This window comes from Calonectris borealis, chromosome Z (assembly GCF_964195595.1).
Source record: "Calonectris borealis chromosome Z, bCalBor7.hap1.2, whole genome shotgun sequence".
In the NCBI taxonomy this organism is placed as follows: Eukaryota; Metazoa; Chordata; class Aves; order Procellariiformes; family Procellariidae; genus Calonectris; species Calonectris borealis.
Window position 1 is genome coordinate 23,044,144 of NC_134352.1, and position 17,185 is coordinate 23,061,328.

At 41.8% G+C, this 17,185-nt stretch overlaps 1 protein-coding gene across 2 annotated transcripts; it reads right to left on the reverse strand.

Moving 5' to 3' along the window:
* Nucleotides 1–6,455: 6,455 nt before the first annotated feature.
* SRP19 (signal recognition particle 19) lies at nucleotides 6,456–12,372 on the reverse strand. Of its 2 annotated transcripts, none has more exons than XM_075136689.1 (5): nucleotides 12,234–12,372; nucleotides 10,490–10,565; nucleotides 9,392–9,463; nucleotides 8,118–8,229; nucleotides 6,456–7,115 (listed from the first exon to the last, which is right to left on the reverse strand). In XM_075136689.1, the coding sequence occupies exons 1-5, from the start codon at nucleotides 12,272–12,274 to the stop codon at nucleotides 6,982–6,984; spliced, it is 435 nt and encodes a 144-aa protein (XP_074992790.1). In that variant the 5' UTR covers nucleotides 12,275–12,372; the 3' UTR covers nucleotides 6,456–6,981. The 2 variants fall into 2 exon arrangements, with proteins under 2 accessions (XP_074992790.1, XP_074992789.1); XM_075136688.1 differs by lacking the exon at nucleotides 12,234–12,372 and adding an exon at nucleotides 11,760–11,963.
* Between the last annotated feature and the right edge of the window lie 4,813 nt (nucleotides 12,373–17,185).

Genomic DNA, 17,185 nt, shown 5'->3' on the forward strand with positions numbered 1-17,185 from the left:
CTCACCATTTAAGTGATTTAATTTCTTCTCTTCCTCTGTCTTAAACCCACTGACCTTTACTGTAAGCCATACTAAATCCTACTACTGTGTTTTAAACACTATCAACTGTGTATATAGCAGTCATGTGGCCAGTGTAATTTAGTTTCACCTCTTGCAATAATAAGTAATAAATAAATATACTTAATAGTCCATTTGATTTAGGGACATAACTTCTCTAAAAGCTGCTGATAAATCTTAGACTTTCCAAGCCTAATGAGGTCTGTAGTAGAGACAGAACTTGCTTCTCATTTCTCATACTACTCAACAGTTCTTTCACTGTTATTAATGGGGATAAAAGTTTTTTAGGTATGTGTTAAAACATGCCCTTACATCTCTCTTAGAACTTAACAGTTAAGCTTTAAATCAACCTCTTGTCTTTATAACTTGATATTTCTTGACCAGCAGCTCTTTTGTCAGATTTCTACTCGAACTAAAACTACCATCTGCTGTTAACAGAACTTGATCTTGTTGTTTGCCTTGGTGCAAGTAGAATTGACTGAATTTCTGCAGCAAGTTATCCTTTCCTGCAAGTAACTCCACTGGGCTGGCCCCACAGATCAGTGCACTTCTCAAAGTCTTCTTCACAACATTTATGTGCAAATGTTGGTACACACATCTACTCCATGTCTGTGCTGAAATTGTAATGTGCTAAATGAAAACGGACACAAATAAAGAGATTCTTACAGGACTGGTGTGATGCCTTAGTATTTCTTAAGAACCCTATACCTCAACACTGAAGACCTTATTACTTTAAGAAGGCAGAAAGTCTTTACACAATACTCACTTTTTTTCCCCAAACTTCATTACTGTGGAACTGGTAGAAACCTCTCTAAAAGCCTGAAGGAAGTATTTCTGCTTCATGACTGGATCTCGGGGTGCAACGGAGCTGTTTTAGAGTGTCGGGCCTTAACGGAAGAGTTTGGAATACAGATCTCTTCTCAACAGCGAGCACCACGAGCGGCTGCCTATGCAGCACAGCTTACCAGACTGCATAGCCTGGCTTACCTAAGGAATCATCAAGGTTTAGTGTTCTTTAGAAACAGAGAGAGGAAAAACAGTAAACTACAGGAATTACAAATTTTCTTCCTCACCCATTGATTTTCTAGTGTTCCATAGATGACCTAAACAAATAATGCTGCGTAGTTACTGGCAAGTGGGCGGTTAGACTTACTCTTCTTTCGTCTACCACTGTAAATAGGACATTTCTTCTGCTTTATCCTACATATTTCCAAACTCAGCAAAAAGGAAAAAAAGTTCAGAAAAACAGTTTTAAAAGCCCACAGTGATAATATCACCACTGGTGATACTAACATGAAACGGAATTCTTCAAGCCAAAGCAAGAGAGTTAACAAAGAATAGAAATTCTTCTAAGTAGTGGAAGATGTGACTAATATTTGCCAGGTGAAACCCTCACAACTTCTTTTAATTTGACAAATTTAAGTAAGTGTTTTGAGTTTGCATTCTGGTCTTGTCAACTCTGTTTAAATAGTCTGAGAATCGACACAAAAATATTATGACTAATTCCTTAGTCACCTCCCACCCCCATTTCAAACTCGACGCACAAGAACTTCCTTATTCAAAGGAGGAAGAACAGATTTTTAAAAAATGAAATCACAAATTCTTGCACGTTGTGAGAGGCTGTCAGTATTCCCTGTAAACTGGACATTTGGCAACCAGGCAAATATCGTGAACATCAGTCTTGCCTTCCCAGAGAACTTCTGCATCCAGTGTGATGGCATGAAGCAGTACTGGAGCAGTAACCACCTAGGACTGCTAAGGGAGTCCTTGTCTGTACAACCACATTGATGTAACTTTCTGAAGACTAGATTTCCTACTGGCTCATAAAACATTAAGATATTCCGGAGCAAAAAATCCTCAGGTGACCACATGAACTAGTGGAGTAAAAATAATTGAAGATGAACTTTTTTGAATGTAGCATCTTTTGGAAGGACACATAGTTGATGCCTTTGCTGAGGCTATGGAATTCCTCAAAACAAGTAATACTTCATATACCTACCATTTTGTATTATTGCATCCTTGCAGGAGGAGAATTCCTAAAGCCTTCAATTAAGACATGTCCATCTGAAAAAAAAACTAAACCAAAACAAAACAAACCCACACCCAAAAAAAACCCCAGGCCTTGATGGAGGAAAAAAAAGACACACATACTGTTGCATGAGAAATAGCACTACAGTGCAGGCTACTCAGTTCCTACCTGGAGCATCCCCGCGCTCTCCCAGGTCCCACATGACCAATGATTGTCAGTTTCCTCCCATCTCCCTCACACCAGCCACTACACTATAGTCAATTCTCCCATCTTTTCACAGCCTTTAGCAAAAGGCAGCTCATTTGGTAGCTATTGCACCAGATCTAATCTGTACCTAATCTGCAGCTGCACATGTGCTGACTGAACACCCAGCATATTAAATACAAACTGCCAATGAAAAAAGATAAACGCTCATTCTCCTTGCCTTTCCTTGTCCCGTCTGGGACATAGAAGGTTTCTTCACTGGATGATGCATTGCCGTAGTCTTATCTCCTAATTTGACCACTTAGCTTCATGACTTATGGGCACTTACTATCTTTGAGACCTCTACTCTTTTTATCCTGTCAACCAAATGACTCAACAGGCTCAAAAGTTGTAAAACAAGATGAAGAGAGTATTTGTAGTAAGTTTTTTTCCTTAGGGGAAAAAAACCTCTTTAAAAAGTGAGGTTATTTTATTCTAAGAGGTAAAATAACCCAAGAAAGGCCCATCTGTAACAGGATGAAGATAAATAACTCGTATCCAGTGATAGGATGTGTGGGAATGGCTCAAAGCTGCGCCAGGGTCGGTTTAGACTGGGCATTAGGAAGCATTTCTTTACTGAGAGGGTGGTCAAACACTGGAATAGGCTTCCTAGAGAGTGGTGGATGCCCCAAGCCTGTCAGTGTTTCAGAGGCATTTGGACAATGCCCTTCATAACATGCTTTCACTTTTGGTGAGCCCTGAGGAGGTCAGGCAGTTGGACTAGATGATCGTTGTAGGTCCCTTCCAGCTGAAATAGTCTAGTCTACTCTACTCCATTCCATTCCACTCCGTGCCATCCCAACACAGCTACATTTGCAGCTACAGAGAGAGAAGGAAACAAGGGAGCCACACTACCTGTCAGGCTCTCAGTACAGCACATACATCTGGGATGTTTGTATATGCTGCCCCAAAAGGGGGTTCTGGCTAAAAGGCTCTAAGCATTAAGCGCACGTAAGGAACAGGATATACACACAGGCACAACTATTTTTTCATGTCTCAAGGTGGAGACCTAGATATGGTCATAGGTTATCGTCACTTCCCAAGTTAAAACGTTGAAATAGTAACATTTTGAAACTCACTTTCTTTACATTAAGAACTGAATAATGGTTGTGCTTCTGCTACAGCAGCTACATGCTCTCTTCCATATACCTGAAAGAATAAAGGACCTGTCTTACAACAGTGCTGAATTTTCATTTTTGGTCATTCCTTTGTTGTTTGCCTGTGTCTTCAGATCTGCTTAATGCCAAGTGTCAAAGTTCCCATCCATTGCTGACACAGAAATCGTTGTAAGGATTGTTGGAAGGATTCTGAGCTCACATACCCATTTCAAATGGTTAATCTTTGTCTAGGTATCCAAAAAACAGTATAGGAAAATAACAAGTACATACTTTTAATTAGCTAGACTAGTATTTTCTGGAGGGACACTACCTCAATAGCCATATTCCCCACGTCCTAGAGAGTAAATTCCTACTCAGCAATGCATGTCTGTGTGTGTTAATATTGCCACCTACAGGAAACCACAGTGTCTTTTTAGTAACTTAGTACTGCTTAAGCAAATTCTCACAGAAAACTGTAACAGCAAGACAGGTGAAATAAAAAGACATCGGTTATCACCCAGTTTTTCCCTCAAAAAAAGATTTTTTATTGATAGCATTGAGACCAACAGTTGCAGTATTTCTGTATTTTTACAGCAGCCTCATCTCCGCTCCCAGTCCCGCAATGGCCTCTAACCGTCTTCCCTGTTCCCAGGCACGGGGGGGGTGAAGGGGAGAGGGGAAGGCTGCTGAAGCAGGGGGAAAGACCTGCAGAGGTACCTGACCTACGATCTTCACCTGCTTGTTTTGAATCCTCTAAGGAACCCAGTTTATTAAAAAACAGGAAATACAGAAATGGAAATCTGGTTTGTAAGCTTAACCCTGGCAGGAAATGGTTAGTTGTGTTTTAATTTTCTGATGCCCAATTTAGGAATAAATATTGCTCACATAACGCACTTACTCTAAAGCCAGACAGAAATCAAAAAAAGCAAAACGCTGAACTCAGTTAGAGATGAGTGGATAAACAGGCAGGGGCTGGGGGAATCGGACTTCAACTCCTTAATGGTAGTAATCACCTAACCTCCTAGCAGCGCACAATTCGCTTAAAAAAAAGTCAGCTTTACCCAAAATAGCCATAGAGCTTTGTTAATTTGATTAAATCACAGTTTTATATACTTAAGCTCAACATTACTCTTTTCAGAAATCTTTCTCAGTCTTTTTTGTAAGATCCTTACACTTTAAAGCAGCTTTAATATTTTGGGTTCTCTGGGAAATTTTGGTAAGTAATGCCACTAAGATTCTTTCTCAACACACGTACCATAGCACAGACAAGTTCTTAAGATATTTAATTTCTGTAAACAGATATCCCATGAGACTTAAAACTCCACATTTTTCAATTGTCTGTGGTCTAAAGTTCCGACTTACAATACTTAGGCATAACATGATCATGACTTGGCTGGAGTCATTCCCCTCCACTTAACATCATCAAGCTGAGTTATCTTGCACCAATCGATTTTCACAGAGCTCTCCCTTTAAATAAAGTTTCGGAAAAGTTACTCGTCTCTTAGGAAAAGACAGGAATAACTTAAGCCCCACAATCCATGGGCAGTTACGGTCTTTTGTATCAGAAGCGCATCTACCTCTCTTGCTTGCATACCTCACTTGGTATTTTTCCCCACGTTGCAACTAACCTGTAGCACTTCCCTAACTCTGTAGAGTGGACATAACTTACAACCTCTGACCACATGCATTTGTTTTCTGTAACAAGAAACCTCTTCAGATAGCACCTCTTCCCGCTGTTCCTATCCCACAGCTTTCCATCAACTCACAGAGATACCATTAACTAACTTCTCAAAATTTAGGTGTGTTTTCAGGGCCAGACACTCCAACGGTAGCTTGTGTAAACTGTTACATGCACAAAGAAAAACTGAGGACATTTGTATATGACCATGGGCAATTACAGTCTTGGGACACAGGATCTCTTCTCCTAAGTCATTCTATTTTAGAGAGCCTACATACTGCTATTCCCACACTGGTACGGGACTTGGCCTGAGGAACTTTGTCATGGCAGCTTTTGGATCTGGTACAACTGCAGTGAGAATGAGAACACATCCTCCTCCTTCGTTAAACGATGCAACACAAGAACCACACTTACAAAGTATTACAGACAGGAAATACAATTGACTTTGAGCTGTTCACAAGTCGAGGGCTCTATGCAGTTGCGTTATCAGTACCTATCAGCATTGACTTCAAGCGGCGCTGGTAACTCACCATCTATTTGAGAAAGATGCAGTTGAGAGGAACAAGAAATACAAGAGCATAAGAAAACTCAAACTACAAGTACAAGTAACTTGAACAGGGCTATCATCAGGAACTTTACCAAGTTTCATTATTTTAGAATAGTCATTAAATGTCTAGGTACATTTTGAATGCTGTTTATCTTTAAAATGGGAAAAAGGTGATGCCACGGAATAGCATACCTGATAGACAAACAAGACAAACCCTAAAAGAAAAGATTGCCACATGAAACATTATCAAAAATAATCTGATAACTTGCTTCCAGTAGTCACCTGTGAAAGCATACAACTGACTTTGTTTTCATATAGTAAGGATTAGAAAACTCATGCGGAATTTTTGTTTTTAAACTCAAAACAGGTACTGCTGCTTCTTTTTCCGTCTCCTTATACTAAACTCTCCCCCATTTAACTTGCACAGTACATTTCTTAATTACTTCATAGGAACTCTGCTACTGCCCAGCTGTTCTGACCAACTCATCTTCTCCAAATAACTTTCTGTCCCTGTCTGTGGACTACATAAAAGAAAAAAATTTAAGTTACCAGATATTGCAAGCTTCAGACATCTGAAATAGTATTTGACAGGTAGAAAAATAAACCTACATCTCCTAAGCTCTCAAACAACCACCCAAAATAGGATAATATCCCATATTATACAAGCCACAAAAGGGAGCTGATTTTTTCAAATTGTCTTAAAACTTTACAGTATTATCCTTACAATATATGTCACTGACTTCTTTACAACAGGCGGTGGAGGAAAAATTAACACTTTTGCAAAAAGTATTCTATAAAATTACATTTTTTAAAATCAACATGTCACCTTTATTAGTACACTTGACAGTTGTGAAAGACTGTTAGCAAGGGAAGTTTACAGAGCCGTAAGTTCATTGATTTACATTTTTCTGTTAGTGGTAGACTCTCCAGAATTAAGACAATCGCTTCACTAGCATAGATAAATGGTTTACTAAGGCAACCAGTTTTCAGATACCTAGTCTGCATAAGAATATTTATTTATTTATCAAAAGCTGCATATTTCTTCTGGAAAGAATAATTCTCCCACCCACCCCATTTGCTTATTTTCTTCCATTTTTAAAAGTGGATGCTAGCTTCAGACTTGCAGGTTGTGTGTGAAGACAGATTTATTATTACACAGATGCGAGGCAGCTACATGCATTCCACTTCCAAGAAAAGCAGGCAGTTCTATTCAGTTTCACCTGTTTATTTCTTGCTTGTCTCTTCACTTTAAAGTTGGAGCAAGTAACATGTCCATCCGTATTTGTCACAAGTACAACTATGTGATGTGACAATTATTCCAGGTGTGAGCTCATTTCTTTTTCTTCCCTTTACCTTTCTTGCCTCCCTCTCCTTGCTGAAGACTTTGATCGCTACCTCCCATCTTTTGGGTTCTTGTTTTCAGTTTGGGAATGGTTTCTGCAGCATACAGCATCACTGATTTACCTAAAAATACAGGGAGAGATCAATGCATGCCTACTATGTTAAGAACATTTGCATCACTTTCAAAGTTCGAAACTTCAGGCCCACTTCAGATTTCTGTTAAACTACATATAAAGCCTAGGAGTTCTGCTTCCTTCCCCTGTGTAGCTAAAAGTTTGTGAAAAACTCTTATCAACCTTTTTTTTTTTAAATTTTAAAAAAGTGCAGGACTGATAAATGTCACAGCATACTTTCCTGTTGCTCTTTCCCTTCACCTTTTAATGGCCTAAAATACCTGGGACAGAACGACCAAGCAAAAGCTACAAGCATTTTTAAAAAGGTACTGTTGTCTTCCAGCAGGAATATGGTTTTAAATCACCTCCTTGTGACCAACAGCACTCTTACGCTACTCTAGATTCTCTATTCTTGCTCTTTCCTTAAGATACATGCTTCTTCATATATATATTTGCTTCCCTTTTACACACCGATTACTCATCAGGAAAAATGCAAAAAACTAAATTACTTGTCATTCAAGATGAACTATTCTTGTTGATTAGTTAAAGGGAGCTGCTCCATTGTTAATTTATGAAAATGGCCAGCAGAAAACTGAAGTCAGTATTGTATTTTATCAATTTGGTACCCATACTGATGCCTAGCTGATGTATGTCACCTAAGAAAAAATGGAATTTAGCCATTTTAACACCAAAACCTCTGTTGACTGTCAACAAAACAGTAAGCGAAAACTGAATGGCTGCTTTGTTCAACGTAGCAATCACACAACACTATTCACAAGCCCCGCCAATTCAAGTGCTGGAGAAACAGCAGGATTAAAGTCAACAGCATTTTACAAACTCCACTCAATGCTTGCACCCCAACTTGATTTGATTGACTTACACAGGCAAATAGATCTAACATAAAGTTGTAAAATTTATAAAAGTAATTAAACAAGCTGGCAACATAACAAAATAAACAAAGTCTTTCTGTTCTAGTAACAGATAAAGTGCCTACCCCAGGTACTCTACTCACGTGTTGGAAACTGAGGTAAACATGGGTTGCCATCATCTTGTTTGAGCTGGATTCGTACTCTACCTCTGTACTGCATGTCTCTGTTCCACTCTCTAGGATACATCTTATTTTTCTGTCATACAAAAGAAGAAACTTATTATAAGTACTGGAATACTTTTCTGCAAAATTTGTCAGGCAATCAATCTAAGTCATAGCAGCCTCGAATTCTTCTGAACAGATGCAAACCATAACCGTAGCTCTCCAACAGTGTCACCCACCATTTAGCCATTGTAGTAGTATCCAGAGCTATAGCATAACTTTTTCAGAAGCACTGCTGCAACCAACTACTGGTACTGAACAATTCAGTGAGTAGCCTGCTACAGGGACTCTTCTACTTCCCCACCGGTCTGGACACAGGTTTTTGTTTCATCTCCACAGCCACAAACCCTTCTGGACACCTAGAGACAGTACGTCAGTAGGTCACAGTCTGAGGCCCACTGCTTTTGGATACTTGTAGCCTTCATTTTTGTTAAAATCGTACAGGTTTCTTACTGGTACTGGCTATTTCACAGGACTAACACTAACAAGAATATATTCAACTTCTTCTGAAAAACAAAGTGATACTGTACTGGTTTTTTGATACACTCTTAGATGAGGACCTAAATTCTTTAGTAAAGAAGGGATAAAAATTCAACAGTATTTTAAATTAATAATTACTTCAGAAAATGAATTGCGAAAAGTTACCTCTCTAGAAACCCGGACTCATTACTTTACAAAAAAGTAACCAACTTAAGTTATTTAAAGACCAAGCAGGTATTGCAACAAAAAATTAACATTCTCTGGCTAAAACTAACTCCAAAGGACCCTGAAGATTTCAAGCATCAGAATCCTGTTCCTACAGGACACTCATTCCAAAAGATAACCAGCTTTCATTAAAAATATGCTTTTTTAAAAGCTTAATTTGCAGAGTTGCAGCTTGCAAAATTAGCTTTTCTTCTGACACACTTCTAAGCATCTAGGATAGTCTTCTCAGAAGGATAGTTAAATAAAAGTAATCTTTTTATAAGCTTAAAAAGTGGCATCGTCTCAAAGATCCGGGTCATTCCTGCTTTGCATACAGTTTTCCAACATTTACTTCATCATTTTACTCCAAGCAAGCTGATAACAAAAACTTCTCAATTGTAATTTATCCTGTCTGTAAGAAAAGATATAATGAAAGAAGAACAGAGACACATACCAAGTTTGTGGGGTTTTTTTGTGGTTTTTTTTTGTTTTGTGTTTGTTTTTTAAATTACCTCTAATAGCACGTTGAATCCAACTGCTGCACATACATCTTGGATTTCTGTAGACGTGGGATTTTCAACAGCCTGTTTAAAAAATGTGTTACAGTTAATTATTTTTCAATAATGAACTACCTATACAGCAATAGTAAGCAGTTTCCCACCCTATACTCTATAACTAGAAAAAGCAGATGGGGAAAGAGTAGGTACTTCAAATAATGACAAATCTACTGTAGAAGTCATCTGTGAGCGCTCCTACCGTCTAGAAAATATTAAAAAAAAAAAAGAGGTAAGACATCAGTAAAACAGAAAACGGACGAGACAGAATTAATTAGGATGACAGCATGTAGAAGAATTGCTTAGAAAAAATAATTGAAATGAAGTAACATTTATTATATTTACAAAAAAACCCAAAAGCCATGAATCAGCAACTGCAAACGTATAGCAAGGACTGAAGGAGAAAATAGAAACCTTCTCAGAACAGGGCAGCAGATTCCTCGTATAGATAGATATTTGATTGGCAACCTGCATGCTCAAGAAAGATTTTAACTATTATCAGAAAAAACCTCCAACCGTAAGCAGTGAGAAAAGTCCCTTATATTCCCAGCGCTGCTTGTTAAAAATATTATAAAGGAGTAAGATGATAAAACACTACTTCTGGACAGATTAAAAGCAACAACAACTACCAAGTCTATGTGCCACATGCATTGCAAGTTCTATCTTTGACAGCAGCAAAGGGGACAGGGCACAGAATATAGGCATATATAGTCAGTCACCAAGCAATCAATCATTAGCTAGCTATTCTTTTCTGCATCGCTTTCAAATTTGGCAAACAACTTATGTAGGAGGTTAAGTGCATTAAGTTCCTCATTACTCCACCTGCTTGCCTAAAGTGCTGTTCACATGAAAGTAGACACTTAAATCCAGTGCTCTTCTACCAAATTCACATGCTGACACTAGGTTATCTTCAAATACACTGTAATTTCCAGTTATCGAGCTACTTGCCGTGGGGGATAGGAAAGAAAAACAGCTTTGAGATTTGTTTTCCAACTCTACACACACTGCTGCATAGCAAAACAAAACATCGTATTTCCCTGCCACCCACAAAATTACCTTGTCTATAGGAATCCTTCTTCCCTCTGCTATTGTCTTCTTGTTATTCAAATATGCTGGATAAATGCAGATGAATCTAAAAAGAGAGAATAGTGAGTTTAAGTAAGTAGTAACAACTCCTTAATTGTTTATGCAATATTTTCCTAGTAAAACAAAAAATAAATCTCATGGCTACAACACAGAAGTTCCCACAGCAGCTTTGAACAACCATTTATTTTCCCTAGATCAATTAGTAAGATGTTGCAAAACCCCATTTTGAGTTATCCAGGACATCGGATGACCATTTGGCTGAAATGTTCCTTGCATGACACCACTTTTTGGGGTATAGCGTGAACAAAGCATGGTGCTATCTATCTTGAGTAAAAAAAAGGAAGGTTGAAAGAGAATGTTTTGACGCATTTCTTAAACCCTAGAAAGAAACCTAGAAAAAAACATACACGTTTCCCTGAAAAGAATTAAAGAAGGTTTCCTGAAAAGGTTGTAGTATGCTAATTGCTGACTAAGTTCTTGACAGAAGCCAGAAGCAGGTTTTTTTTTTGCTACGGATTTGCCTTTTTTTTTCCTGTTCACACACAGAACAACCCAGATTTGGGTAAGTTATAAAGTCTCTGAAGAACTATGCTTATAAACTTGCTTAGGATTTTTCATTAGATTTAAACCTGTCAAGCACATACAGAGGACAAGAGTGTCACAATTATACTTCTTATTAGACAATAAAAAAGCAACTAGCTGAGGCCTACCAGGAGAGGCTGAAGAATGCCTACATCTGAATGAGGTGCTATGACAGCATAAGAAAATAGGGAAGTAGAAAGTAAGCAAATAACCTGGAGCAGGCTAATGTTCAGTTACATTGAGACTGGCAAGGATCACTGATCCTTACTGCCTCCCAGAAGACATTTCTTCCTGCCTCTAAAACTAGCCTCAGCCATCTTAGCTCTTATTACTGTTCTCCTCCTAAATACCTTTTCACTGATATTTTCCCCTATTAGCTACTGTTCTCTTTACGAGCCAACCAGTACTCTTGCGTAAGCGGCAGAGTTCTGCAGAGGAACTTTTCAGTCTCGTTACTGACGTTCACAACCATCAACATACTACACTGACCACCACCAACTCTTGCTCAGTTTACCTTTTCTAAGCTTTTGATGATACAATACGTTAAAAGAATGACAAGGTAGTACAGCATCAAGCACTCCAGAGTCAGAAACTGCCAAATCTTAGCCTCCCACTTGAACATATGCATTGTAATATCCTTCCCTGGCACCTCACAAACCTCCGCTGCCGTGAATCACGGAGGCAGGCGACAGGCTGGTTCCTCGCCTTGCTGCGCTGCATGCGGACTGCAAACCTGACCGCTGCCTCTGGGAACCGACCCCAATTCACGGCTGCAAGGACTGCTCGGGAGAAACCCAGCCTGCCAGCTGCATCAAACTCAGCGTGCGGCCATGTTATATGACGTGTTATTGTGGTACTACCGCACACACTTGGCAACGTTATTATAGCTGCAGGCCTGACCCACCTCCCACCACCCCAAGCCGGCATGTCCCTTCGCCACCGGGGCCGCAGCCCGGCGCCGGGAGCTCACGCAGCCGCCCGCCGCCTCACCGCCGGCTGCGGCCCTAAGGCGCCCCCGGCCGCGCCCCACGGCCCCAGCCCGCTCCAGCGACGGGTGCCGGCAGCCTCCGACATGGGGGCGGCAGCGAGGCAGGCCGCTGCCTCGGACCCCGGAGGGCATTGCCCACGTTACCTCTCCTTATCAGCCGGAGACGCGGCGGCGGCGGCGGCCATAATAACGGCAGCACCTGCGCCGCGACCGCCGCCGGCCCGCACCAGCCTCACCCCGCTTCCACTTCACCAGGAAATCCCGCCCCCGCCCTCCAGATCCGGGGATCCCATTGGGCGGTGCTGCTGTCTCTAAAGCGCATCACCCTGTAAGGAGGCGCTACGTAATCGCCACTGGGCCGCGCGCGCAGCCTCCACGGCGCATGCGCTTTTGCGGGGGGGGCGAGGGGCGGGGCGGGGCGGGGCGGGGCGGGGCGGGCAGGCTGCGGCGGCCGGCTGAGGGGGCGGGCCGCGGCCGGCGGGCAGGGGGGCCCGGTCAGGCCTTGCTGGGGAGCGGGCTCAGCGGCGTCCAGGGCTGTGAAGCCAGAAACTCTTCGGTCAATACGGGATCCGTTATGCGAGAACGATCCAGTGATGAGAAATCTCTGTGGTAGCTTGGTGCACGTCAGGGGGCGTAGGCCGTACCGCCTGGCTGGGCTGAGGACGCAGGCTTGGAGAGAAGCCACATCGAGGGTGCAATGTGAAGAGCAAGTCAAGATTCAGTTCAAGCTGGCAGATTGACCTCTCATAAATCACAAATGACCAGAAGATGACGCTGCACGCTGGAGCGTGCTGTTCCTGTTCAATGCCTTGTACAGTACCTAGCAGAGAGAAAACGGTGGGAGGTCTGGCAGCTGCAGCCAGCTCTGCCTGTCACACGTGTGAAGCGTGCGATCTTAGTGGTTGGAGGGGAGTGCAGCAGTGATGATACACAGCCTGAATGGATTATAAGCGCTAATAAAAGATGAGCCAAGAGGGTGGTGGTCGGTGGCACAAAGTCTAGTTGGAGGCCAGTATCTAGCAGTGTGCCCTAGGGGTCAACGCTGGGTCTAATCCTGTTAAACATCTTCATTAATCATCTGGATGATGGGGCAGAGTGCACCCTCAGCAAGTTTGCTGATGACGCCAAACTGGGAGGAGGGGCTGATACACCAGAGGGTCGTGCTGCCATCCAGAGGGACCTGGACAGGCTGGAGAAATGGTCTGACAGGAACCTCATGCAGTTCAACAAGGGGAAGTGTGAAGTCCTGCACATGGGGAGGAACAACCCCAGGCACCAGTACATGCGGGCTGCCCATTTGGAAAGGAGCTTGGCAGAAAAGGACCTGGGGGTCCTTGTGGACACCACGTTGAACATGAGCCAACAACATGTCCTTGCGGTAACAAAAAGTGAATGGTGTCCTAGGCTGCATTAGGAGGAGGGTTCCCAGCAGGTCAGGGGAGGGGATCCCTCTCCTCTACGCAGCACCAATGAGGCCACATGTGGAGTGCTGGGTCCAGTGCTGGGCTCCTCGCTACGAGACAGACATGGACACAATGGAGAGAGTCCAGCCAAAGGCCACCAAGGTGATGAAGGGACTGGAGCAGCTCTCACATGAGGAAAGGCTGAGAGAGCTGGGACTGTTCAGCCTGGAGAAAAGAAGGCTCAGGGGGATCTCATCAACATATATAAATACCTGAAGGGAGGGTGCAAAGAGGACGGAGCCAGGCTCTTTTCAGTGGTGCCCAGTGACAGGGCCAGAGGCAGTGGGCACAGACTGAAACACAGGAGGTTCCCTCTGAACATCAGGAAACACTCTATCACTGTGAGGGTGACTGAGCACTGGCACAGGTTGCCCAGAGAGTGGTGGAGTCTCCATCCCTGGAAATACTCAAAAGCCATCTGGAATGGTCCTGGTCACCCAGGTGTAGGTGACCCTGCTTGAGCAGGGGGTTGGACCAGATGACCTCCAGAGGTCCCTGCCAGCCTCAACCATTCGGTCACTCCGTGAATTTCACAGGGCACATTTTGTGCACTGTTACACTCACCAGTTAAACCTCATGCAGCAGCTATGTACCAGGACAAAGAACTGAAAGTATTTATTCAATATTTATCCATGTTCTTATATTTTTTTTCTGCTACACCAAAGCATCCAGCTCTCCGCAATGAAATACTGAACAGGAGGATGCGAAGACCCAGTGCAACACAGTGGTATTCCCAGGGAAGAACTGCAAGCAGAGTTCATGAAAACTTGGAAGAGTTAAGAGTTACAGAGAAGCTTCAGAAAGAATCAGGGTGGCATTTGGCACTGATTAACAAGTTATTTGTCTGTTTAGTCTTCTGAATGATGGCCAGTTTTGTTGTCTTCTGTCTTTGCTCTCATAATGTCAGAAGTGAATACACTGTATAAAGTACTACAGAAAATACGAACAATACAACTGTGAGGCCTCAGCAGTAGCAGCTTTTGAAAATGTGGCTGCAGCTGTCCGGTAGGAAGGCAGCGATTTGGCAGCGCCTCACAAACATGACTCAACAAGCTCCGCAGCTAAAAAAAAAAGGTCATGTAAATGAGATGCGTCAAGTTACGAAGGAAGCTTTTGATGCAATAGTTGTCCAGTGCTAAAGACAGATTTGTGGAGGGTTGTCTCCCAATTACCATGAAGCTGGCTGATGCAGAGTTAAGTGTACATCTGTAAGAGGTAATCTATTACAAATAATTACTTAGATATTTTCTGTTGCTTAACAACAAAATGTTCTCATCTTGTTAACACTAGCTTGATAATGGATTTCCTATGTTGTTCTTTCTTTGCACAGTGTTTTTCTTTTAAATCTCCATTGCATACACACACTTGTGTGTCTATTAAATGATTTTTCATTGAGATCCCCACCATCTAAAAAGTGTTAGAGCTGCCATGACCTTGGGAGTTGTTGTCCTGTTGTCCAGGTTTTCAATGCTTAATCTGTGCATCAGCCACAGTGGGAGAAGCATGTTCTGTCAACTGTTGTCACCTGCATTCAGCAAGACAGAGGTAGGCTGTAGGGGAGAGGAGGGAGGTGGGCAGGTCAGCAGCTGTTGTAGCCTTCGCCTACAAACATTTCACCTGCATGACCCCCACACAGCAATCGGATCCCACAGTGGTGGGGTTGTGCTTCCCGAATATTGGGCTGTGGTTCCCTGTCCCTGTGACTGGGGAGAAGGTGGTCTTAAAGCTTAAAAAGGCTTTAACAACTGTTTACACCATTTAATCCTCCGTGACTACATACAATGTGAACTGTGGACAAACTAGTTTTCACTGTATTTTTACAGTGTCTCCGTGCAGGCATACAGTATGCAGGGCATACCTATGATCTGATCATTGCATGAAACATGGTCATCACTAAAACACTTTATAAATGAAGCCTATTGCCATTTGGTTGCGGCAAATAACATACATAGCCCTTTCCTTCTGGGATACGTAGGCTTGAACTCACTCAAATGGTATAAACATATATCACTGTCTCTGAAGGACAGTGCTCTAGCAGAGTTTAAATCAAAGAACAATCCAATGCATTTAGGAAAAAACGCAAAGAAATACTTATTTGGTATTACCACAGCTTCATATACAATTAAATAAAAAATAGGCTAAAACTTAACGAATAAATATTAAAATTTACTACTTCACACTGTTTCCCTCTCCCCGCCCTGAGATTTCGGCAATGTTTTTAGTTTCTCAGTTACTTTGTAAAGCAATTTCTGGTGCATAATGGGCTACCATTGGACATTAGCTTGAGAAGCGCTGCGCTGGCATTACATTAAATAAGGCATCGAACACAGCTGCAGTTTGTGAGTGGCACAATATCACCGTTGCATTTTAAGGTTGCTCTCAGTCAGTCCACTTAAATCAGGACACTGAGGAAGCTTTTGTATATTTATTTAATGTTCTTATATTTGACAATTGCATGTTATTTTTTTCGTTTGAATTCATACAGCTTTTTAATACCAACATATTAAATTAATGGCTTCTCTTTTAAAACAATATTTAAACTTACTGTAAGAGAACAAAAGCTACATAGCCTGTAATCAGTATTTGTGGCGATGACAAAAATTATTTTCCACATCCTTTTTAGATGGAAAAAATAATGAAAAAAATTGTTGGAAATGGAGTTTATGGAGTTATAGGTTTGATCATATGGCATACATGACTGACCACAACAGGGGAAGCATGTCTTCTTTTTTACAGATGCTATTATTACATACCAGTCTCATTTCTTGGTGCTAGAATTCACAATATCTTGAAACTAATATGCCTGAAATGAAACACTGGGTACAGACATGTCAATTTAATCCCCATCGTCACTGTAGAATGACTTCATCGAGTATATGGCACCCAGCCACTGCATTTGTTCTAGTGCCATAAGAAACACATTTCAGACTTGAATTCTGCGTATTTCTAGCCTGAGGAATTCAGAGACAGAAGTAGGTCACAAAGCACACGAGCTCAGGCACATTGTAGCTCCTTGCGCTTCCCAAATATTTGCTGTCCCTGACATCAGAAATTGAATGATGAGCAATCAAAACCCGACAGCTTTTGAACGTTTTAAAGCAATATGAAGAGAAGGTGTAATTGTGGGTGAGGATAGGACTCATGTACGTCTGCAGCAAAATTTCAAGATTGCAAATAGTGCCTTTGGTTAGTAGCAGGGATACAGCTCTCTGAAAGCCGTGAGTAACTTGGTGAGGTTATTCCCTTCGCTGTAACTGCAGCGGAAGGGGAAGCGGCAGGGAATAAGCACTGCACTACAAGCATCTCAAGCAGAGAATTCCCTCACTGCATGCATTGTCAGCCACAAGTCAGGTGTCCTTAGTCAGACTCTATTTTTACTGTTAAGGGTGTCTGGGGGAGAAAAATAGAACAAAAACCCAAACCCAAAACAAACAAAACCAAACCACCCAGCAACAAGAGCTCTGTACAAGTGTGAAACAGGAATTCAAAGCGATTGTGATATGGGCTGGTACATTTCACCTGGGATAAATGCAGATGCCCTAACTAGAAGTGGGAGCCCAAGAAAATGTAGGTGGTTTGAGGCGACATAGCTCCTTTATGTTTTACTGGAAGTGTCTTGTGCAGATGCCAGCT

Bases quoted from the DNA above. Each gene is read 5' to 3' on its own strand.
- SRP19 (XM_075136688.1), bottom strand. From the start codon at position 11,821: ATGCAGCGCAGCAAGGCGAGGAACCAGCCTGTCGCCTGCCTCCGTGAT. The intron at 9,464-10,489 runs GTAATTTTGTGG...TTTTTTAAACAG, and splicing joins GAAGGATTCCTATAGACAAG to GCTGTTGAAAATCCCACGTC. The intron at 8,230-9,391 runs GTAATTTAAAAA...TTTGTATGACAG, and splicing joins GATTCAACGTGCTATTAGAG to AAAAATAAGATGTATCCTAG.